Source organism: Ostrinia nubilalis, chromosome 8, assembly GCF_963855985.1.
Source record: "Ostrinia nubilalis chromosome 8, ilOstNubi1.1, whole genome shotgun sequence".
Lineage (NCBI taxonomy): Eukaryota > Metazoa > Arthropoda > Insecta > Lepidoptera > Crambidae > Ostrinia > Ostrinia nubilalis.
In genome coordinates, this window is record NC_087095.1 from 14,629,012 (window position 1) to 14,654,394 (window position 25,383).

General features: G+C 35.8%; 1 protein-coding gene across 1 annotated transcript in view; it reads right to left on the reverse strand.

The window, feature by feature from the left end:
• Positions 1 to 3,034: 3,034 nt before the first annotated feature.
• LOC135074002 (sodium- and chloride-dependent glycine transporter 1-like) overlaps positions 3,035 to 25,383 on the reverse strand; it is a 35,520-nt gene continuing 13,171 nt past the window's right edge. The window contains exons 8-12 of the mRNA XM_063968292.1: positions 13,955 to 14,154; positions 12,563 to 12,694; positions 11,650 to 11,784; positions 7,652 to 7,804; positions 3,035 to 5,775 (exon numbers count right to left, since the gene is read on the reverse strand). Coding sequence (XP_063824362.1) covers positions 5,626 to 5,775; positions 7,652 to 7,804; positions 11,650 to 11,784; positions 12,563 to 12,694; positions 13,955 to 14,154 — 770 coding nt within the window. The 3' untranslated portion in view covers positions 3,035 to 5,625. The remainder of the gene's footprint in view (positions 5,776 to 7,651; positions 7,805 to 11,649; positions 11,785 to 12,562; positions 12,695 to 13,954; positions 14,155 to 25,383) is intronic.

Here is a 25,383-nt window from a genome sequence, read left to right on the forward strand (position 1 = left end):
TCGTGTTCCTATGTAAAACACATATCGAAAAAAAAAATGTAATCCACTCAAAATCCCATTCCAAGATTAATTGTCTCGCAAGTCAAAGATTAACTAAATTACAGCTCCATTGTCTAGCGCAGGGCGCGGGCGCAGTTATTGCAATCGTAAAACAGGTTTTAACGGAGCAAGTTCAGCGGTACGTTCCCGCTACAGACTTATTGGAGCGGGCTGCTGAACCCAACTAAGGACGCGGCTCAAAGTACAAGAACAAACAGAAAAATGTTGCCAAGATTACAAAATAAAGTATTAGGTAGGGAGGTTTCAAAGCAATTTGCCTAAGTTGGAATTGTATTTTTTTTAAGTGGAAAAGTTCATCCTGCGCACTAAAGTTAAGAAGTGAGGATGCATTACCAGTTATAACACAAAAATAATAAACACTTTTCCGGTTTGCCAATCAATAAATCAATTTGTCCCTTTGATCATTATCTTTGCCAAACCATATGACCAGCGAGCGATGGGGCAGCAAGGTACTGTGGAGGCCGCGTACCGGAAAACGCAGCGTAGGACGTCTACCCAAGGTGGACCAACGACATCATAAAGGTAGCAGGAAGGCGCTGGACGCAGGCCGCTACCAACCGGGCAGCATGGAAAGCATTGGGGGAGGCCTATGTTCAGTAGTGGACGTCCTATGGCTGAGATAATGATGATGGCCAGCGAGGGGAGTCTAAGCTAAATCTTCCGTTCGCCTCATTTACATTTGTGTGGAGCGTGATCCTGCACTAGAGACTGAATGGCTTGACAATGAAGACAAAAGTTGGCCTGATGATGATTATTATTATTTTAAAACTGAAAGTTAATCTACCTTTTCTTCAGCTATCCTCTTCTCCCTTGCACCACAGTCGAGTGCGTTTGACTGTCGCCACTTCGAAAGCGCACTGTTCTCGGAGTTTTCTTTATTTATACTTTATAGAACTTCTCAACTTCCTATATTTGAGTGACTTGTCGTGTACTCTCGAAGCCGGATTCTTATATTGTATCGACTAGTTGTGAATGATTTTGGAAACTTTTGCTGCTGAATTTTTGGCTGTCGATGTTTAAGTTATAGATCCATTATTCTTGTAGGAAATTGTTAAGTTATCTACTCGCATATAAAAGTAAGAATTTGTGAGTTTGCGCGTATTTCAGCAGTTTTCTTCAAAACTACTGCACGCTTGAAAAAGTACGAAATACATTCTGAACAGATACAATATTTTTCAAGTTGAGCAATAAGACACAAAGTTATGAATAAAACTATAAATTGTGATTGTGCAAGAATTATTATGACCACATCATAATGGTAGCAGGAAGACGCTGGATGCAGGTCGCTACCAACCGGTCAACATGGAAATCTTTGTAGGAGGCCTATGTTCAGCAGTGGACATCCCATGGCTAAAATGATGATGATGAAGGGTCCACTTTTATTAAAATCCAATGAAGTTCTACTGAAAGTCAAATTTTTAATGGTTAAAAGCATATAAAAGGTGCAACATATTTAAAAAGATCTAGGCTTTGAGTGAATATAAAACAGTGATGGAATATGTAGAGCAATTAACTCTAAAATAATCTTTTTAAATAACTTCATAACTTTCATTTATGAAGTGAGTAGCTGTCGTCAACCACACTTCTTGTATCGGAGAACATTTCGAAAGAGCAAAGTAATTAACCTATTTACAGATACTGAAGTACTCGTGTCCGCGTATCTAGGGCACGAAGACACAGTGGAAATGTGTTCAGTATACCAAGTCCGTGCAGAAATAATTTTAAGGATTTTCTTGGGAAAATCGTTGGATTTTTTTTTAGTAAAAAAGGCACCTGTTATAACCCTTTAAGATATCACAGTCAAACGTACATTCGGGACCATAAGTCACATCTTTGCTTTATGATGTTCATTCGTAATAAACTCTATTTTCCATCTTAAATAAACAGGTTAAATACGAATTTATATGTTTTATATGTTAGTACAAACGATAGCATATAAGGTATCTCTGGTAGGCCTTATGTAGTTATTTAATGTATTGTACTACTTTGCAACAAACATTAAATAAAGATGTGCTATCACCTGTACACAGGTAATGTTGTTTCAATCACAATCTCTTCGCCCCATTTCTGTTATTCTGTCGCTATCATCATCATCATCATTTCAGCCATAGGACGTCCACTGCTGAACATAGGCCTCCCCTAATGCTTTCCACGTTGATCGATTGGTAGCAGCCTGCATCCAGCGCTTCCCTGCTACCTTTACGATGTCGTCAGTCCACCTTGTAGGTGGACGTCCGACGCTGCGTTTTCCGGTACGCGGCCTCCATTCCAGAACCTTGCTGCCCCATCGGCCGTCAGTTCTGCGTACTATATGCCCTGCCCATTGCCACTTCAGCTTGCTAATCCGTCGGGCTATGTCAGCAACTTTAGTTCGTTTACGGATTTCCTCACTATAACTGAATATATGCCTTGAGACAGTGCTCTCGGCCGAGTACTCGGTGTGTATGAACATTACGCCGAATGCTCGGCCGAGCGCTCGAGTATGTGACTCGCTCACCCAACTGTGTCGACCGAGTAAACATTTTACTGTCTCGCCCGTTTACTCGGTAGGTACGTGTGATCAAGGCTATAGAAGTGGAGATTCTGCATCCGATTCTACTGTATGACTACAGGGTCAAATAACTTGAGTGGACTTGTCAACGTCTAGTAGCTCGTTCAAGCATGTGTAGCAATGTACTTGTATAGGAATTTCCAAACATGATACATTTTTTATTGGATACATAACTAATGATTCATGCTGATTTTGTGCTCATAAAAATAATGACAAAACTGTACTAAAATTTTCTCTTTTTTCATGTAATAATTATTTATTTTTACTCAACAATTTCAATTACTTTATCCGGCAAATATTCTTTGGTTAACTGAAAGTTAATTAATAATCAAATAGGTAATAAAGACACAATAAAGATTTAGATTTTAGATATGACATAGACACATAAGTGATACAAGTAGGTGGAAGTCGAAAGACAAACGATTTAAGATTGTATCATTTATATTTTATATCATTATCACTATTTAATAGGTACATAGATACAGCTCGTAATCAAAATATTAATCTTAAGAATATTATCAGATTTACGCTTAGTTAAAAAAATACCTGACTATTATAATAATTATTATTAGTAATGACTAAAGTCCATAATCATAATTATTTATTGTCGTCCTCCCGATACGGGATTCATAAGTTTTGATATGACTAAGTTTACTTTTAAGTACAATATTAAAGTCTATCGCCCGTTTTCACAAACATTCCTATGAGGTCTCACAGTGTGAGGACACACAAACCAATCACAGAGCTCTATTCAACGCTCTGCGTTCAATTTGCTGCATCACTTAAGCAAGCTATAGCATAGGTATAAGTTGTAAAATTCTGTAAATAAATACGGACATATTTTTATAAAGAATTTCTATTGGTTAGCTGTGATGCATGTTGTCATGTCGCAATTGCAGTTTTCTTTTCGAGGTCAAAGAAGTAACAATATTGTTCTTACAAAAAAGTATAAAAAAATCTAATTACTTTCTACACATCAATTTGTCATAGGTACTGTAGGAGATAAGTAAGTAGCAATTCATATGTTACTGTAAAAGCTCGAATTGCAGTAAATCCTAAGATATTCCAGTAAAACCTAAGATCTACCAATTCCTAATGGTAAATGTCCCAAAAGGTTTGCGATTCGAACTCTTACCACCATTTCGTTGGTAAATCTTAGGATTTACATTAATAGCACGGTAAATGTTGAAAAACAAAACAAGCATTTTTGACAGGTAAAAATCGGTCTTATCTACGCATTACACGAGCGCAGCCTTTTTGTATTGTTAAATGTACGAACAATTTAAGAACAAAAAAGACCACGGCATCACTTTTCATTTTAATACAATTAAACAAACCATGATGTCACTGCCTTGTTTTTTTTTTTAGCAACGTAAGATCATGTCATATAAAATACTAGCTTTTGCCGGCGGCTTCACCCGCGTGAAATTTAATTTGTCACAGATCGCCATAAATTATAGCCTATATGTTATTCTGGGTTATAAACAATAATACTGTAAAGTTTCATCAAAATCAGTTCAGTAGTTTTTGCTTGAAAGAGTAACAAACATCCACACAAACTTTCGCGTTTATAATATTAGTAGGATGCATGCAGTACAAAATTTCAGTGTCCTAGATAGGCTAGATATGATATTTACAGGTATGCGCTACTATCAATGCTGGGTTATTATAATTCCGATTTTTTCCACTTCACATTTCGTTCATGCCATGGAGTCCATGGTATTATCATTTTTGTTATAATCTTACTAATTAAAAGTTCTGTACACTTTTACGAAAACAAACATCGTTGGTAATGAGTCAGAAGGAATAAAAAAAGGAAACAGTAAAAATGTGAACACCAAAACACAAGAAGAAGAAATGATTGCAAATACTTAATTTAAATAAGTTGGTGTTAGTTTGTACTTATTACTATCGTGATACCTTTATAATACTATGTAGGTACCTGTTTTGTCTAATAGGTAGTTGATGAAAGTAAGTAATTAAGGATTACTCATTGTTTTATTCTTAAAACCAACATCTACCAGCTGACAGAGGTAAAACCTAGCATAAACTGAATTCGAATGGTAAAAGCTCGAAAAAATTGTCGTATATTCAGAAATACATACATTTACCAACTCATGTCGGTAAATCCTAAGACTTACACTTAAATCTTAAGATTAACCGTAGTTCGAGCTTTTACAGTAACACATATACTACGATTAATGTTTTTTTTTTTTGTTATTTAGGTTCTTTAATAAATTGTAGCCTGATATTAATTTTGCTAGTCAATTATTGTCAAACATAATTACGTATAATAATTAATAATATTAATAAATAACACCGGTCAACAAAAAAAAAATATTTTTTTTGCGCATGGATTTTACTTATTAGATTCTGATTATATAAGCAAATTTATATAAAAAAGTGCGATTACAAATCGAAAATATTTGCTTTTTAAAGAGTTATAGCGATTTGAATTTTCCATCTTCATAGTAGAATGTCTCTAAAGATGCACGTCACATTCTTATTGGGATATATTTATAGATAATTATGGGGGCTTATTCGCAAGAACAAGGGGCATGCTTTCATCAAAATATAGTGGGATTTGAGAGACGAAGTTACCAAGGCCAGTAAACTGAAAGCATGATAGGGTTAGATTTTTATGAGAAAAATCTTCTATGGAACATGACAGCAAATTAGAATTTTTCATTTTTAATCAATATTTGGACTCTATTTAAAATTTTCTCTTGTGAGAATGAATCTTAAATGGATGTTTGGTATGTTTTAATAATTAGAAAGAATGAAAGAAAGAAAGAAAAAAATATATTTGGCGACAAATGAAATCATCTCTATGTTCATGTTTCATACATTCATTGATATGATTTTTTCTATTTTTTACACATAAAAGCAAATTCAGAAAATTTTTTTGTTGTTATTCTTATTTCTAGGTATTCAAGCAATAAAAATAAGCTATGCATAACCCGTGCGCAAAAATGCTGTAGACAGTTGTAATCTAATAATTATTCTTACTTAGTTTATCTAGCTACCATATTATCATTAACATAATCTAAGTTGTTTTGTGAACTGTCGAGACCAGATTCTAAGGATTCAGATCCAGAATTATTGAGTAGTTTTTGGTTTGCCGGCTTCCAGTCCTCCGTTGTAGTGAAGAGTTCCTTTCCTCTCTGGAATAAACAATTAAAAATGTGAATAAATTGTGTATGAATGAGATTATAGGTATATTCCATAACTCAGTCAGTATGGGACGGCCGTTTGGTGTAGTGGTTCAGAACGGACTACTATGCCGAGAGGTCCCGGGTTCGATTCCCGGCCGGGCAGAAATTGAAATGATGAATTTTAATTTCTGTGACGGGTCTGGGTGTTACTATGTATAATATGTATGTATTTAAAAAAAAAGTATATAAGTAGTATATCCGTTAAGCTAGCACCCATAACACAAGCATATTAATTGCTTACTTTGGGGCTAGATGGCGCTGTGTGAGATTGTCCAAAGATATTTATGGGACCGGTACGGGAGGGTGTCTTTTGTTATTGTCATCATCATCATCTCAATCATAGGACGTCCACTGCTGAACATAGGCCTCCCTCAATATTTGGTGTACACATTAATAATTTTCCAGTAAACCTCTGTTGGGTATGTTAATGCCTGGTTTAAAAGTGGGTTTACTACAATAATCCAGCGGTCGATGAGGATCGAAATAGAATCTAATCGACAGTCTGACTGACCACTGAGCCACCAAGGAGTTCCTAGCCATTGGGCTTCTTATTACTATTAATAACGCCTCCATTGTTGTGATTTAATAATAGCATTTTTTTAACAGAATCAAGAGAGTGTTCGTTTTAAACGATATAATCAGTACAATAAATATCTCGGCTCATGACAGACAGTGGTAACTGAGTTTGGCGGCGCTTCTTCTCAGCATTTGACAAATGTTTGTCTCGAAGCGCTGCTGGTAGGGCAAAAAAAGAATGAGACATGGCTCCTTAAGAGCATTTAACAATCTGTAAGTTCTAATTTAATTAGTCTACTTTATACAAATAAAGATAATTTTGATTTAGATTTTTTTGATTTCATGTTATTCTCCAAAAATATTTTTTTAGATAATCACATACTTTGTAGCACCTTGTGTGTGAAAGACTGGTCCTGATATAGGTTTCAAGAGAAACCCGTATTTCAGGTTACCAGTGCTCCACCCCCAGGTTGTTTAGGTACACATAGTAGGTTCAATGGTTGTGCTAAACAATATAAATAATTTAAGACTAGAGAAGATCGTTTGTCCCATTGTTTTCTTAATTTCATCGCAATAACGGAACTCCTCAGTACCCCACCATTGACCAAACCACCTGAACGTCATTCGTTGACGCGAGTGGTCCTCAACTCAAGCGCTCTTGACCAACAAATGGTACTCAAAAATCAAGATAATACCAAGTGACCCTTACAGTGGTATTGTGTACCACTCTCGGTCCCATTTTCCCATTGCTGGATCCAATTAATCAGATTTGATCCCTCTGAGGGGATTTTTGTTTAAGTCCAATGAAGGCTCGTGAATATTATTATATCAAAGATTCGGCTTCCGGTTTTAGATAAAGTAACTGTGTATTATTATTTTTCCTAATCCTACATTTAATCATTTTCCTTTTGAAATAAATAAATGTTTTTTTTTTATAAATAAACAAACATTTAATTAAAAATTAGAGCAACGTAGATAAAGAAAAGATATACTCAACTTTCTTAGTGAGTTTCTAAGATACTTCAAGATTGAATGAAGCTAATTGAAAACTGTTAATGACTACCTAATGTACGTTTTCATAAAATTATTTTATTCGGGGATGATTATTGCAATTCAAAGCTCGAATTACAATTTATAAAATTTTTTGGGTAATTTATTTTAAGTTTTTGTCAAAAACACAGCATCTAACAGGTGATTTACTACAGTTTTGTATTAAAAGTGACCTTATTCTATGGATGTGAGCGTATGTGTCTATGTCTTTTTAAAGTAAGGTTCGATTACAAGTAAAGGTCATAATAATAACACTTACATATCCATGGTAAAAGGCCCAGCCCACTCCCACTGGGAAGAAGATCAACGTCGATATGCCCACTACCCAGCCAAGCAGGTCAGCAAACAGTGGGAACACGTAGTCGTCCACCGCTGGTGTCGTCCAGTTGATGAGAATGAAGATCAGAATTGCCTGTGGGAAAAAATAGCTAATTAGTGAAGATAAGTATTTGCGTTTACCTGAACGCGACCAATCGGATGATTTTCTTGACTCTCCAAAAAGGCCTAAAACCAGTTTCTAGTAAAGAATTAAGCTACCTACCCTATTTTCCTTAGATTTTTGTGATAGCTAGTAGTATCCCATTCTTATTACTTTTTGAACACCCCTCGTATAAGTATAAAACGAACCACAGACCTCAAACTGCTGTAGCCGTAAACTGTGGTAAACTGCAAGTGACACAACACTAGTGATTTCCATTATAAGCCCCCGTGACCATTTTTTGAGTAAGACTTTAAGAGAAGTGGAAATGGCTGAATATCAGCGCTTTAGGAGTAGGTACTCATTATCAGTTCCTTCCAACTTTTACCTGTATCATTTCTTAATCTGTTATATCCCACCAAAAACATTCTGTAAAAACTAGCCAAGTCTCGTTAGAGCTGCTTGTTTATCTCTAAAAAGTAATGAAATCTAGACAAAGTCGTGCCAAGTCTATGATGGTTCCTTACTGCGATTTCTTTATTATTATAGTTAATGTTGTGTGACTTGGCCGTTGAAGTGTACAAAATCAGGTGCTCCATGACATCATTGCACCAATCTGTCGCCAGAACCGCTACCCATTGACGATGGAAAATTGCCACTTGGAAAACGTTGATTCAATAACCAGTCAATTGTAGGCTTAATAAAGCTGCGTATTTCAATAATACTTATGTATCATTATCATAATAAAGATTGTTCAACGGCCAAGTCACACAACATTAACTATAATAATAAAGAAATCGAAGTAAGGAACCATCATAGACTTGGCACGACTTTGTCTAGATTTCATTACTTTTTAGAGATAAACAAGCAGCTCTAACGAGACTTGGCTAGTTTTTACAGAATGTTTTTGGTGGGATTTCACTTCTTTTTGTAGAAAGTGGCATAATTATAATTTAACGTCGTCGTCTTTTAATATTATCGACATTTTTTTTACGATATTAAACATAAATAATTATCAACGACCTTTTAAATGGACAAAATCAGAATGATTGGTTTAATAACTTAACCATAGCGAACCTCACCTCACGATATAATAAACGAAATCAACGAAATTAAAATTACACAACATTCAACTTAATCGACGGGGGGGTCTAGAAAGGAAAAAAAATCTGGACACCGCGGTGCAGAAAATCGACGCTCAAAGTGCTAGCGCCATCTAGCGGTGAGCGGTACAGGCGAACACCACGGTGCCGGTGTGGCGCTAGTAGTATTGATTATGAATGTGGTGTTACTCCAGACCTTCGATTTTCCTAGTTTTTATAGTTTTCCCTTTAAATGGCCATTAAACCCTAACTCTGTACCAAATTTCAGCTCTCTGAGTTTATGGGAAGTACTAGTTCTATTTTGATGATCATCAGTGAGTGAGTGTCATAAATGCGAAACTTTGCTTTCGCTTAACTTCGGAACTAAATGACCTACAGACTTGAAATTTTGGATTTTAACTATGTGATTATAGCTTAATAGATGACGAAAATTTCTGCGTTCTGTTCTTATCCAGAGGTTCTCAAATAGGGGCCTGAAAATGCGGCGAAATGGTTCCAGTAAAGGATGGTACGGCAGTGTTTGCTTCGCGCTCGACTTGGCGGGGGCACTGCCGTGCCCCCAGATAAGTACCATTTTGTAGTTTTAAAGCAATACCTTACGTAGTTTACGTTTATTATTGCAGATATCTATGGAATTGATTCCACAAATCTAAGGTTTATACTAAAAGTTACAGTCTCACAATAACCTAGCAACAAAATAAACAAGACTGAACAAATAACAAAAGCATCTGTGCTTTTATGAAGTGAAAATTGCCAAGTAAAAGTACGGCGAATATCTGGAATGCTACGTCTGTTAAAACTACAAAATAACGCAGTGAAATTTTCAGTTTTCAGACTTTCTTTTCGTTTATTTTTCTCACACAACTTTCAGCTGTCTTCAAAAACAAAACTAGAGATAAGGTCGCCTAAAATGTGCCATAGGCCACAGTTCCAGCTACCCATTTCCACTTGTTCTTTCGCTCTCATCAAAATGTTAATTCTTTGCTATAGAACAAGAGGACATGACCGAAAATGGATAGCTGGAACTAAATCCCACTGTGCGTTATAATGTTTTGTAATATTTTTAAAATAATTTTTAGTTTGTTTGGCGTCAAAGAGAGTCAAAGAGTTTCTTATTCTATACCACAAGTTTTAAAGGGTAAGCTGTAAATTATACCGTCTCCGCTACTATAAATTCTGTGCTACCAAGATCTACAGCTTGATTACCTCTAAAATCCAGCCAGATAAAATGGGACAGCTTCGTGGAAAATACAGGTATAAATATTTAATGTTACTACTAGTTACTGCTACTGACAAATTTTATATGACGTCAATTGATACCGATTTTGGCGATATGTGATTGATGATCTTTAATTATTCCACGCAATACAATACAAGATAAATATGATCAGTTTTTATCTATTTACATCAATCTTATACATTTTTGTCGCGATATGACCTAAATTGCTTACAAATTAATACTACCTATAATATCTCAGCCATAGGAGAGTCACTATACTGGTAATCATCATCATTTCAGCCTCTTCCTGTGAAAATTTCTAGGTCACCTCAATTCTGATCATCATTATCTGGGGGCACGGCAGTGCCCCCACCAAGTCGAGCAAAAAAGCGGCACGGCCGTACCATCCTTTTCTCGAAGCAATTCAGGCCATTTTCGACCGCCTGTAACTTCGTTGTGGATAAAACTAGAAGGCTGAATTTTCATTAGCTATGCAGGCATTGTAAAGACACGGTATATTTAAAATTTCATTAAATTTGAACCAGTAGTTTAAGAATTATAACGGGTCAAAGTTACTTAATTTTGTCACTCACTGACTGACTCACTGACTGACTCACCGATCATCAAAATTCTAAGGCACTTCTAGCAGACCTAGAAGCTTCAAATTTGGAATATAAGTAGTGTTTGGTGTATGAATCAAGGAAAAACTAAAATATTTGGGGGCACGGTAGTGCAACCGCCAAGTCGAGTAAAATTTTTCAATTTCGGTCCAGTTTTCTAGATACATAACTGCTGTCTACAAAATACAAAAAGAAATGAGATTTGGGGGCACGGTAGTGCAACTGCCAAGTCGAGTAAAATTTTTCAATTTCGATCCAGTTTTCTAGATACATAACTGCTGTCTACAAAATACAAAAAGAAATGAGATCCCATCAAAAACAATACTTGTCAAAAAAACCAAGTCTCGCAACTCAGTTGTTCTACGGTAAAAAGTTGTGAGATCCATGTAATACCAAGTCCAGGCCAGGAAATCTTTAACGTTTTACATAAATATATTGACTTGGCCATCGCATGAAAACACGTGTAAATTAAATTATTTAGTGCGATGGCCAAGTCAATAATATTTATGTAAAACGTTAAAGATTTCCTGGCCTGGACTTGGTATTACATGGATCTCACAACTTTTTACCGTAGAACAACTGAGTTGCGAGACTTGGTTTTTTTGACAAGTATTGTTTTTGATGGGTTAAAGTATACTTTAAAAGAACGTGAACTTCTAAGATCACCATTCTTGTACTTCTTTTTTGGTGTTCAAAACAAAACATATAAAGTAAAATTAAGGGCAGCAAGGTTTTGGAGTGAAAGGCACCGGAAATCACAGCGTAAGTCGTCCACCCACAAGGCGGACCGACGACGTCGCAAAGGAGTTGAACGGATGCTACCAAGACCGATCATTATGTTCAAGAATGGATGTCCTATGGCTGAAACGTTGATGATGACAGTAAAGTCACACTTACCACACTGGCAATAGGCAAGATGACGGTCCACACCGCCTTCCAGTAGAAACGCAGGAACGGGTTGAATTTCATTTTCATGTCGGCCAAATCGTCCATGGCCCGGTTGATTCCGTAGCTCCACGATACTGCAGTGCACTATTTGTCAGAGGATTGGTAATTAATATGGATCCGGCGGACAATCCGAAATGCAGGCACGGCTGCGGATTTGCTATAGTTAAAGGTTGGGGAAATTTGATCTGTACTGAAGTATATTTTGGTGCAGATAACTTACAAAGGGAAAACGATAAATCAAGAAAAAGTTATAAAGAAACATCAACAAAAAAGTTATAAATGTATTTTTATTCGGGAAGAAATACTGAGTTTTCATCTGGTGAGATCCAAATCAAGAGCTTCCCGTTGTGTATAAAAAAATATGCAAAGTGATTAAACGCCCCATTAAAACGCAACATTAAAACATTCATAATTTTATTCATGTTTTAACTGTACCAAAATATGCGTTAATAAAAATTCAATATTAAGTGTTTGTAAATATGCATTTTGGTCAAAGATAAATTAACAAGAGCGTTGGGTAGGTTCGAGGCCGATAAAAAAGAGTTGTAGGTATTTGATTCTAAATTCCATTGTTTTCAGTGCTCTATATTTTTGAAAACTTTTTATTTTTGAAACAAATATTAACATTTCTACAACATTTTTATAGTGAAATATTGACATAACAATAGCAATAAAAGGGAGTCAATGCTTTCGATGCTTTCTGAATCTTTGAAGAAATGTTTTCCATTTTGTAAATCAATTCTGACTCAACTATTCAATGTTTCCAACTCTTTTTGTAACCGAATTATTCAAAATTCCAAGACGATGTATTTTTTAAAATGTTATGTACACAATAAGTAAATAATTAAGAAATGTATCTTACCTGTGCAACTCCAATGAGCAGAATAGCCCACGAAGCGGTATTCCACTCCAGTAGAGTGAACAAGTATATCCCACCGCTGAAGCACATGGGAATACCGAGAATAAAGCAGCAGAAACAAGTGAACGCTGTGACCTGTAATGAAAATTTTCTATTAGCTATGTAATTTAAAGACTTACAGCTTACAGTTGTAAATAAAACATGCTCTTGACAAAAACTAAAATGAGCAACAACACGATAAGAAAACCAACTGAACATCAGCTAGCTGTTCATGTCGAAGACAAAACAAGTAAACATCAGAAAACAAGTAAATTCACAATGAATGAAGACCGTTCGTTGATTGCAATTAAAACTTATTTTAAAAACTTATGAATGGTTTTTACAACAACTAAAATAAAAATAGTGGCTAAAGAAACTTGCCACACTTATCACGGGTACCTATAACAGGTAGGTATAAGTACATGAACGGCCAATATAAGTGTTTATTGTGAAAAAAATGCCTCATTTCCTATTAATCACTTTGTCCATAACATATTACAGTATCTTTAATGAGCATAGGGTTAGGTACCAATACTTTTAATATTTATTAGGTTTTTGATGAGTTTACTAATGCCTGGGCTGTCGATAATGCTGATAACATTTTTGTTATTACTCAGGTGGATACGTGAATCATATGTTTTTAACGTACCCAATAGAAAGACAAGCTTCGGTTTAGACAAAAGCTAGCATTAGTAGCAGCCGTTGTGGCAAAAAAGTTCTTGATTATGATTGTGAGATTCAGATGTGAACAGACCCCCCACTAGATGGCCTGACGAATTAGGGAAGGAAAGTACTTAGATGGGGGGAGCGCAGGACCGGTTGTTGTGGAAGGCCTTTGTCCAGCAGAAACGGGACTATTCCCACCTCTCGTTCCCACCACTGCAACTCCTGTGTAGCCAGGATCTACAGCTTGACCGCCACAAAAACCCAACCAATGAAGGTCAAGTTTGTCCCGGGGGAAAGTTAAACTGTCATTGGACCCGCAACGAAATTAATCAGAAGAACATAGGAGGAGTTCGAAATTAAGGTTCGACTTCCCTCCATTGCAAAGCGGATGACAGGTGACAAACAAAGGTTTAAAACCTTTAAGAAAAGATTATGCACCACGGACAATAAATTAAATTAAGGGGGCCTATCTTATGAGCAATTAGCAACTACCTGCCAATAATACTATAATTTATCCAGCAGAAGCCGTCATTTGGCTGAAACGAATCCAAACAGCACGGGACTTACAGCTTGACCTTCAATGAAACCCTACCAGTGAAGGTTGAGTACTCCCGGGTGATATCTATCTGTCTTAGAATCCTTCCCGAATAAAACGAAGGAGCAGTAAAAAATCCAATTTATAATCCTCACCCTCCAATAATTCTTCCGTAGATGCGGCCACTGGTCAACAATGGCTGTGTTTATGGCCTCAATGCCAGCGAACTGGCATCCAATACCGAGGATGAACAGCATGATGAAGAAGAGAATGGACCACATCTGGGGTATGGGCATCTGCAGCAGCGCTTCGGGGTACACGATGAATGCCAGACCTGGACCTTGTTGAGCCACGTCTGGGGACAAAAATGATAGATTTTATCTAGATATTATCTATACTAATATTATAAAGCTGAAGAGTTTGTTTGTTTACTTGAACGCGCTAATCTCCGGAACTACTGGTCCGATTTGAAAAATTCTTTCAGTGTTAGATAGCCCATTTATCGAGGAAGGCTATACAACATCAATCTACGATCAATAGGAGCAGAGCAATAATGAAAAATGTTGCGAAAACGGGTTTTCACGCGTACGAAGTCGCGGGCACAGCTAGTTAAATACAAAAAAGCCTGTCAAATTCGATAGTGGGTGATTCTACTACTTAAAACACTACATTTTGTATGTCTTGTTTCTTATATGAGGCCGTTTTGTATAAATAAATGAAACACGTGATATGAAAGTACCTAAATATTTCATTTTATACAACTGTCATCTTTTTGGATTGTCTAGAAGATATCACATCTTAGCGATAAGACAAAGTTGTGCCGTTTCGATTTGGTGTTTATTTTATGTGTCTGTTTTGGTATAAAGCATATACCTATTATACGAGTATTCATCTACGCGAAATAAATTAAAACCCATTAATTTGTGCAAAAAATCTGAACAAGACCGAAAACATGCAATCCCCTGGCACCAGACCAATATAACTTTCCTAGTAGCAGCTATATATATATGTTACGGTTAATGTGATAAATTGAAAATTATTAATAATAACCGGTTATTATGAATAATTACCGACAGTCGCGGTAAAAGTGATAAATTAATCACATTTAACAGTGATTATTTAATAATTCAACCTTAGTACTAACAAATTTCTTAAAAGAGAACAACATCTTGTGTACGTGCTCGTGTACAGCCAAACTTTTGAACGTTTTGATATCATATATTAATATAATTTGGCATAATGAGTTTGGAATGTTTCTTGCATAATATTACTTTTCCATGATGCCTATAACATAATGTTTTGATTTAAAGTGAAAAATAGGTTAAGGTGCGGCGGGGGTGGCCCTTGGGCCACCCCTAAGCCGCCTATTTAGTTTTATACACACATAAATGACCTCATATTAATCACATTAACCAAATCATGCGGTAATTATTCATAATAACCGGCGATTATTCATAATTTTCACATTTATCACTTTGACCGTAACATATATAGTAAATAAAATCCTTAAATCTCCCAAATGCCGATACTAAAACCAGATAACGAATACACCGAACGTTAAACTTTTATTTATGAAGTGAGATGGATTCGGTACAAATTGATCGGCGCATAACTACGATTCCCATATGATTTGTACTGCAGTACGTCTGTTTGAATTCCGCTAGCGAGATAATGGATTGATTGAACAATAAATATTACAGCGGCGGTGTTCGCAAACGTTATGAGATTGGCTGCCGTGTGCGAAAGAATCGAATAATCCCGGTATTAATCGGGATATCGAGTGATCACGATATTGCGATCCGAGTGTATATTTTTTATGAAGGCATTAGATAGGCCTCTGATATTGCTGGAATTTCAGCCAAGCAAGCATAGTTGTATCAAATAACGGCTAATACGTTAATGTAATATTCGCGTGTGAAAGATGAGCATCTTCTGATTTTCTTCACTAAGTTTAAGATCACAATCTTTAGAAGTTCTTTTCATATAACTAACATGAATTTAGTAAAACTTGGAGGAGGAACATAAATTATTAGGTATGCATGCAAAATTTTGTGGATTAGGTAGGTGTATTAATTGTTGCTGTGATACCCAAAGGTTTATAAAAGTTAGGTCCATTGCCTAATAGTATTTTTCAAGACAGTGAAATTCTTCGCAAGAAACTTTTTTTTAATGCAGGACAAGGCAGGTATTTGACCGCAATCGCACCTGGTGTTAAGTAAGATGCAGTCTAGGATGGGTACATATCTACCCTGTAAGTGCCTATTCACTCTCGCCTTGAAAACTATGTGCGTGTAAGTTTAATTAATTGTTATATCAAGCAGCTTAACATAAGTATATTAATTGTTGTATCAGCAGCCTTATTATCCAATATCAATCAATTCAATTGCAGTGGTAATGTACTGGTCTCATTACCGTCAAATAGATGACCAATTAGGTAAGCCGCAACTTGGCAAGCGCGGCAAAATAATATCATCAGCGTAAACAAGTGGGAAGATGAGCCATCTTGTCACTTGTTCTTTTTTATCGTGACGCATATCATAGACATAGGCAGGCTACATAGCTCTTAAAACTGATGGCTATTAGGGAGAAAAGTTGTAGAGTGGTGACCACAAACCAGAAGATGTAGGCAGGCCTCCCACTCTGTGGACGGGCGATCTGGTCATGGTCGAGGGAAGGCACCTGGATGCAGGACCGGTCGTTGTTGAAATCGGTGGGTTAAGCCTTCATCCAACAATAGACGTCCTTTGGTTGAAGCGAATTCACTCTTTCACGAACGTAAATACACTAAAGTGTTCCGTGTTTTTAAGCGATTTTGTGAAAAAAATATTGACAGGTAAGTAACTAATAGCTTATAAGATAGGTCTAGAATCTTTTCTTCAAGGTTACCAAACCTTTGTTTATCACCTGTCATCCGCTTTGCAATGGAGGAAAGTCGAACCTTGACTTCGAACTCCTCTTATGTTCTTCTGATTGATTTCGTTGTGGGTCCAATGACAGTTAAACTTTGCCCCGGGACAAACTTGACCTTCACTAGTTGGGTTTTTATTGGCGTTCAAGCTGGCTACACAGGAGTTACAGCGGTGGGAACGAGAGGTGGGAATAGTCCCGTATGTATTTTGATAAAAATACTAATTAGCTATAGTCACGTGTACGATCGACTCTCTATATCAGAGTCTGGAGTTTATCACAATTATTTCCGTACCGCGCGGGAATAACTTGACATCTCGACCTGCACTTTTTTTTTTTTATTAGCTTAAACGTTTCCTCTACCTTATACCCTTCTGGTATAAAAAACTCAACTCGAAATATCCAAAAATACTTGAAATACAGCTCTTGTTCACAAGTAAATATCTCCAATTTAGGCAATAAATATTTGACATAACGATATATCCAATTAATATTATTCGTACAAACATTTATATTTCGATTTATCAATGTATGTCAGAACATGTATTTGTTAATATCTCGACTTATACATTTATGGATTTTCGTTTTTAATTTGACAAAAACAGTTATCAAGTTATGATCCCCTTTGAGTACTAAACACATCCATGATATGTGCAGTTGTCTAGTTATGCACACTGTCAAGAGTTTGGATATTTGGAGTTATCCAGCTATTACATTCGTATAATCATATTTTTATATGTGTTTTAGCAGTTGTTAAAATATAACATTGTCAGAATTTGGAGCGTCTTTAAATATTTTTTACTTTGCAACCCCTGAAAATATTTTTTAATATATTTAAGCGTTATTACCTACTTTTATTACTATTTTCAATAGTTTAAAACTAAATGAACGTTTAAATAGCAAGTTGAAAGTAGAAGGATAACTTTAGTCAATAGGTAGGTACTATCTACTTATGTTTTTTCATAACAGACTAAGATTTCGTTTGACAACCGAATATAAGTAAAAAATCTAATAATAAACTTTTAGGTCAACTTTAAGTTCCGGATATTTTTTTATAGTCTATTGACTTCAATGACATTAATTAGGAATAATGATGAGGTAAGTAGGGTCGATACGCCAGATCTCGTCTATTTAGTGAGTTGGTAGATTTGAGGAATAAAAATAATGTACAATTTTTTGTTAAAATTTTGAACGAAAAATTGTTGTCATTATGCTCTCTTTAGTCTTTATAAGTATAGTATTAAACTTGCTCTAAACCATTAGAAGTTTTAATATCTTTGTAATATTAATATTATAGAAAAAATGCATTCAAAATCACTAATAATTAATTAACAGCATGGAAATAAAAAAATATAGATAAAATTTTACTAATTGGTATTCAAAATATTTAGGTATCACACTTAATAATTATAAACATTCATATATTTTAGTTTATTTCATTTTTTTAAATTTTAATAACATGGCTCAATTTGCAATATGGTCTCCTCTCTAGGCACAGTTTGCTTTTTAATATTATTTACAACGTCTGTACTCTGTATTTAAAAAATTGTCGTGATAATGTGGACGCAAATTGGCTATCACAAAGGGTAAGCTACATTTGGAGCGTGTATTAGCGTCCAGGAAAAGGCTTAAGTACTGAAAAAAATCTTTGTGTTCGATAAGTCTTTTTTTTTTTTTTTATGTGATAGGAGGCAAACGAGCAGACGGATCACCTGATGGTAAGTGATTACCGTCGCCCATAGACACCCGCAGACCCAGGGGCGTTACAGGTGCGTTGCAAGTCATGTAAATAACGTTTTAAATAATATACAACATGCATTGTTTTGTATATTTTAATATCTTAGACCCAGTTAGACCAGACCGCGATCACTTCTGACGCAAAGTGGAAATTTCATTGTAGTAAATTAGCATACACCTTATTTTAAGTGTCATTTAATAAAGTACAATCACCGATATCATTATCCGTATTGTATGGTTCATGGTTAAGGCTTAGAGACTGCGGTAAATCCCAAAGTAGACCTAAATATATTAAAAACTTACCTTGAAACGCGCACCTGCTCACGTGGGATTTATTTTTGGCAAAAACGGTAGCATGCTATAAGATTTTTTTAATGTGGGTTTACCTGTCATACATTCAGGGAATCATAGCAATAGCTTTCGTTCTAGAGTGATCCGTCATTTGGACGTGAACTGGACGGTGGACGCGAAAGGGCGTGTCGACCTTACGCAAAAATATTTTAGTTAATTTTAATTATTTTAAGCTTAATGGTAAGCCTAAAATAATTAAAATTAATTGTGCTTGTTATGAAGCATGGCTTTTGTTCTTTTATTTGTCTTTTTTTTTAATTTTAAGGAAACGTACAATTATCTGATCAAAAGCAATCATAATCTGCGATTATATTTGATTTTTCTAATAAATTTGTTACTATTTCATTGCAAAAGTGATAAAAATATGTTCTATTTTTATGTTTTGTTTTTTTTACTTAAACTTCATTCAAAATAATTAACTTAAATCCAATTTTTACACCTTAAATGTTTGTTTTTCTTTGGTGAATAACTTGACAAGTCGTCGGTACACAACTTGACAAGTCTTTTTTTTAATAGATTAAGAAGATAATTTAATCAAATTCTTACGCCAATCGACAGATACGCATCAAATTAGCTTATTTCAATCATAAAAATATCAATTATCATTAATTCAGATTTACCAGAGAACTCTAAACTTTAAAATCGCTCCCCTGAAAAGTACGCAAAAATGACATGTCAAGTTATTCCCGCGCGGTACGGATTTACTGTCATAGATAATCGTTGATCCGTGATAGGGCATAATGAAGCCTCCAGTGTCAGTTATTATGTTGGAATATTGGTAATCTTCCTGATATTCGTATCAAACGCGACTGGAGATAGACAGATCAGAAAATTTATTTCATACAGTATCATAGGCAGACATTGAGTGATGTATAAATAATCATCTATAAGCAATGAAGATAGTTTCATAGACTGTCGAGTAACTTATTTATTAGTAATCTGTCGTTCTGTTTTCTTCGTTCGTTCGTTCATTTCAGCCAAATGACGTCCACTGCTGGACAAAGGCCTCCCCCAAGGTTTTCCACAATGAACGGTCCTGCGCTGCCCGCATCCAGGCTCTTCCCGCGACCTTTACCAGATCGTCGGTCCACCTAGTAGGAGGCCTGCCCACGCTACGTCCTCTAGTCCGTGGTCGCCACTCGAGAACTTTTCTGCCCTAACGGCCATCGTCTCTACGAGCTATATTTATTTATTTAAACTTTAGCACACATAGAAACAATGCACTGTGGCGGACTTAATGCCGGATGGCATTCTCTGCCAGTCAACCACGGGTCATGCAGAAAGAGTAAGGCGGTGCAAAAAATTTACATTTAGGATAATATGCCCCGCCCATTGCCACTTGATTTTAGCAATTCTGCGAGCTATGTCGGTTACTTGGTTCTCCTGTGAATTTCATTAGGGGGCGTCCATAAATTACGTGAGACAATTTTGGCTATTTTTCAACCCCCCCGCCCCCCTTGGTGAGATTTGGTGAGATTTTGCCTGACCCCCTCCCCCACCCCCAAATCTCACGTGATATTTAAAAAAATCCGAAATTTAATAGTTTTGGAGTAATATAACTAAGAAACATTTTTTTTTGTGTGCTTTAACGTTTTCGCTAATGAGTGCATCAAAAAGATATATAAAGTTGAAGATTTTAGTTCTTGAAAGTATCTGCTAGGGACGCTGTACAATCATCATACATTTAATGTATGTCATTTTTTACGCAGTCGCTAGCGGATGACGATTGATGTAAAATCGCACTAAGCCCACTGATTACGAATAGATCCAGAAAAACACGTGTAGTGACAGCGGTTAGTACTAGGGTCACATTGTTTTTTTACAGAAGTACCTAGTCTAATTGTTCCTTTCTACAAAATAACAAATAATCTAGCAAAATCGATTTTGATAAAAAAAGAACTTGTTTTATAATTTTCTTAATTTCGTCATTTATTCTGCATTTTAGTATTCACACATGCAGACGGAAGCATTTTTAGTTTTATTTGTTTAGACGGTATAGAATAAAATGACATTATCATCATACAAATATCATTTTTTAGTCCTGACAAGGAACCTTTATAGTTTCGATATGTCTGGCTGTCTGTCTGTCCGAGGTTTTGCTTGGAAACTATTGGCACTAGGGAGCTGTAATTTTGTAGAGGTATGTATATTAATCACGCCGACAAAACGGTAGAATAAAATTTTGAAAAAAAATTTTTTTTAGCGTAGCTCCCCTACCTGTAAAATAGGGATGAATTTCTTTTTTCGTCTTCTACCCCATCGTGTGGGGTATCGTTGGATAGGTCTTTTAAAATGGCTTAGGGGTTTCTAAGACCATTTTTCGATTTAGGGATCCGTTTGCAAAATGTTAATGTTTAAAGTGCCAATTTTTGTTCGAGTAGGGCATCCTCCCCGCTAAAAACTAAACTGTTCGCTTGATAAATCTGGAAAAATTCAAGATTATAGTGCTTTTTATGAACTTTCAAGGAAAACTATAGCGGTTAAGATAGATCAGTTAGTTCAAGAGTAATAGTCGTTTTACTCATGTATTATAAAATTTCATACCTAACAAAAATTCCTTAGAAGAAAATTTTAAAAGTGACTTAAGATGAAGTAATTGCTTACTTCTGAAATATATTGTGATAACGACGGACAACTACGGAACCCTACACTGCGCGTGGCACGACACGCACTTGGCCATTTTTTTACTTAAGATTTAACCCAGTTTTCTGGCAAACTCTATTTCTCTATTTCTTTTATTTATTTATTTATTTATTTATTAGGTACACCAACAAAGTCACATACATAATACAGTTCATACATTTTAACATGGTTTAACACATGATAATCAATTACAGGTATACACAGCATTTCTTTTTGCAATGTTAGGGTAATTATACTATTTCTTGTGGAAAAAAATACGTGATATTTCCCGAGACCCCCCCTCTCCCCCACGTGAGATTTAGTGAGGTTTTTGTTGACCCCCTCCCCCCCCTAAAAGCCTCACGTAATTTATGGACGCCCCCTTATTTCTGATTCGATCACGCAGAGAAACTCCGAGCATAGCCGGCTCTGTTTTCTTACACAACATTATGTATGGTAGGCATAAGTAGCCTACATTTTGTTGTATATTTTCCCACACACATAGTTTCCCAAACAAAGCTAGAAAGAATCGCAACAGCAAACCTTTGGGGCGCATTTACACAAACCGAGTGGGCATTGCAAACATGTTTGAACGTGGTAGTTTATTCAGCAGCGCGAACAACACCACGTTTAGGGTCGATTTACATCTTTCATGATATTGGTAAGATCTACAGAATTAATATTTTGAGACAGAAAATTTGGTTTGGGAATAATTTCTAGTTCAAGAGACGACAGTGTCGAAGTGAATATAGATCCGCAACGTCTAACACCCGGTGAAAGTCTGTGCCGAAATACACGTGTGTCTTGATTCCAGCTTAGGCATCCTCTTACTTTGTGGACTTACGATCTGGAGTGTCGCGGGAACATCTGGATGGGAGTAACGTAAGACGTTGTGGAAAGTTTTGGGGGAGGCATTTGATAGAATCGAATTAGGCTATCCTCAAAGATAACCAATATAACCAAAAATACATAAAACCATTCGTGTTAATTAAACCATTTGTAACTCAAGAGCGGCTAGACAAATTTTGGTATGTAGGTAGCTGACACCCCGGATTAACATCGGCTACTCAAAAAAGGAGGTTAATGATTTCGCAGGTCGCGACGTATTATGTACCATCTCGGTACGAAGTTCGCCGGGCAGTTATAGCTTTTGGCCTAATGTGGACCGGCCCTTTTTCAGCAGACGAGTGCGCCCGCGGCTGTGTGCTCTTACTCCGTAGATTAATCAACTCGACTGGACCAAGCCACTGCTCGTTAATAAGCGATCGAGTTCCTTGTTGCACGCCTATTGTACTCAAACACATCACTGGCATGGATTTGCTTGCGTAAATTTGTGCATGTGCAAGGAAATGTGTATTAATTTGGTCACTACAATTAAGCCTGGTTAATTAAAAGGTATATTAAAGACAATAACTATCGAAGTTCTTGCAGTTCTTACTCGAGGTGTGATTTTGAAACGCGTGTGACGTTTGTTAACAAAAGTCAAAAGTCTCTAAAATTCCAGACAAAAACACTGGTGGTGGTGTAACTGAGGCTAAGCCTTATGTGCTGCCCACTTTACTTAAGGCCGGGTAGCAGAGAAAATGGCGAAAATGAGGTTTTCATTTTTCATTTTTGAGGTACTAAACAGTAAAATTAAAGGCTAAGATTTTTTTTGGGCATAGTTGAGGATATTTTCTAGGGCTATTAACGGATGGAAACACGATTTGATGAAGTTGACTCGATAGAATAAATTCCCAAAGTTACCTCTATTCGTTTTCTATTTATGGTTTTATTTTTAAAATAAGCGATTTAAGATTCTGAATCTTTTACTAAACTAAAGTTCAGAAATAACTTGAGGGCTTTTAACGGATGAAATTTTTATATTGCGTCTTATTTAGTTACTATGTTTAAAAATGTGGAAAAAATCGCCCATGACGGCTTGGACAATCTCAATCAGTCGCGCGGTGGCGCTTACGGAGGTCGGACGCGTGTCAGTTTTTTGGGCGTGACAGTTCGCGATTTGTCAATATTTTTGACAACGATGACTTTGATGAGTCACAGTATAATAATATCAGTGTTACTGGAGAAAGCTAACATTTTTGATAATTAAGAATTATGAATTTTGTCTACTTATTGTTTAAATCGTTGGCATCCTTTTAAAATAAGACTCTACTCATGATACATACCTAGTACATTCCTCAAATATGCGACAAAACCAATGAGTTAAAATTACATTTTAATAGTACCTACATACAATCGTCTTACACTCTTTAGAAGAGCACACTGACACAAATAAATAATAAAAAATTAGGTCAAATATAGGGGCAGCTGCACGTCACTGAAAGACGATTCTGTTTACTCGGCATCTGGGCTAGAGAACATGAATCCTTGCTTACAGATGCAGGTGTAAGTAGAGTTATAACTGGACAAATTTTACATGAAATGTTTAACAGAAATCAGTTAAAAGACACATACCTACATGGAATACCAATAAGGTTGCGGAGGGAAAGCTACCTATTATAAACTAGCGGCCGCCCGCACTTCGTTCGCGTGGACCTCGTTTTACCCCCGTTAGATATATGATATTTTACCTCGTTTTACCCATTTTGATAGATGGCGTTTCACGGCTTACCCCGAATGAGTATTTCATACCGTAGTTTGTCCAGTGCTGTAGATTTTAACCAATGACGATAGATGGCGCTTTTTAGACACGTCTTATTTATTTATTGAAATTTATTTGCCACATATCGTCATAATGTTGATCTGGGTTATAAACAATAATACTGTAAAGTAGTTTTTGCGTGAAAGAGTAACAAACATCCAGACATATTAGTGGGATATTTCACAATCCAAACTAATATTTACTATTTAGCATTTACTTACAGTAAATACCTATTAGTTTGGATTATGAAATATTTAAAATAAAAAAAATAATAAAACAAAAAAGGGTTTCAAATTACCTGTCTATATTATCTAATATTTTAAAGAGGTAAAGTTTGTGTGTTTGTATATTTGTTAAATTGTAAGGGGTAATCTCGGGATCTACTGATCCGATTTTAAAAAATCTTTCACCAATAGAAAACCACATTATATCTGAGTGTAATAGGTTATATAAGAACCGAAAAATTCCACGCGGGCAAAGCGGCGGGCGGAAAGCTAGTTTATTAATAATTATGTAAGAGCATAATTATTAAAGTCGAAGTCAAACATTCTTTATTTGTGTGGACCTATATTCACGACAGATTACAAGGCGTCAAATATTTCAAGGAAAAAAAAATTAAAACTATTATAAAGCTAAATTTTGCTCTCATGTAATCTTTACCTACTCTGAGAAATTAAGTCTTAGAGAAGAAACTAATAATAAAACTATTTAACTGTCCTGCAATGAAAAGCTTGATCGGGTACAACACCTCAAGTTATTTCAGAACTTGATTTCATTAAAAGACTCTGAATATCAAATCGCTTAGGTATCTAAAGTCAAACGATTCTGAAATGTCAAGTGGCATAAAGTTGGGACTAATGAATAACCCATTAAGATAGTAGCACCCTCCTGTCAATGACATACCTGGAACGATAGAGTATTGGACAACTAATAAAAATGATTTGTCCTAAATGACTGACGGATATCGTAGAGACCTGAAAGTTGGAAGGTGTGTTCTTTGTGTGACGTAGGCATCTCATAAGAAAAGATTTTCCGAATTAATGGGGTCATGAAATGAAGGGGGTGAAAAAAGGGGGCAAAGTTTGTATGGGACAAAGTGATTCCTTGGTTCAATCTACTTGAAATTTAGCTTAAAAATTCCTTAATATAATTCATGAAAGACGTGTGGAACGGGTAGAAAGTAATTTTGCTAGTCATTTTCTTCAAAGTTGATATCAATACTACTTAGTGCCTTTGATGTAATTACTTTTTATTTTTACAAGTGTTTGAAAACTCTATGTCAGATAGTGTTCAATGTCAAGTGAAATCTCAAATTGAAATGTC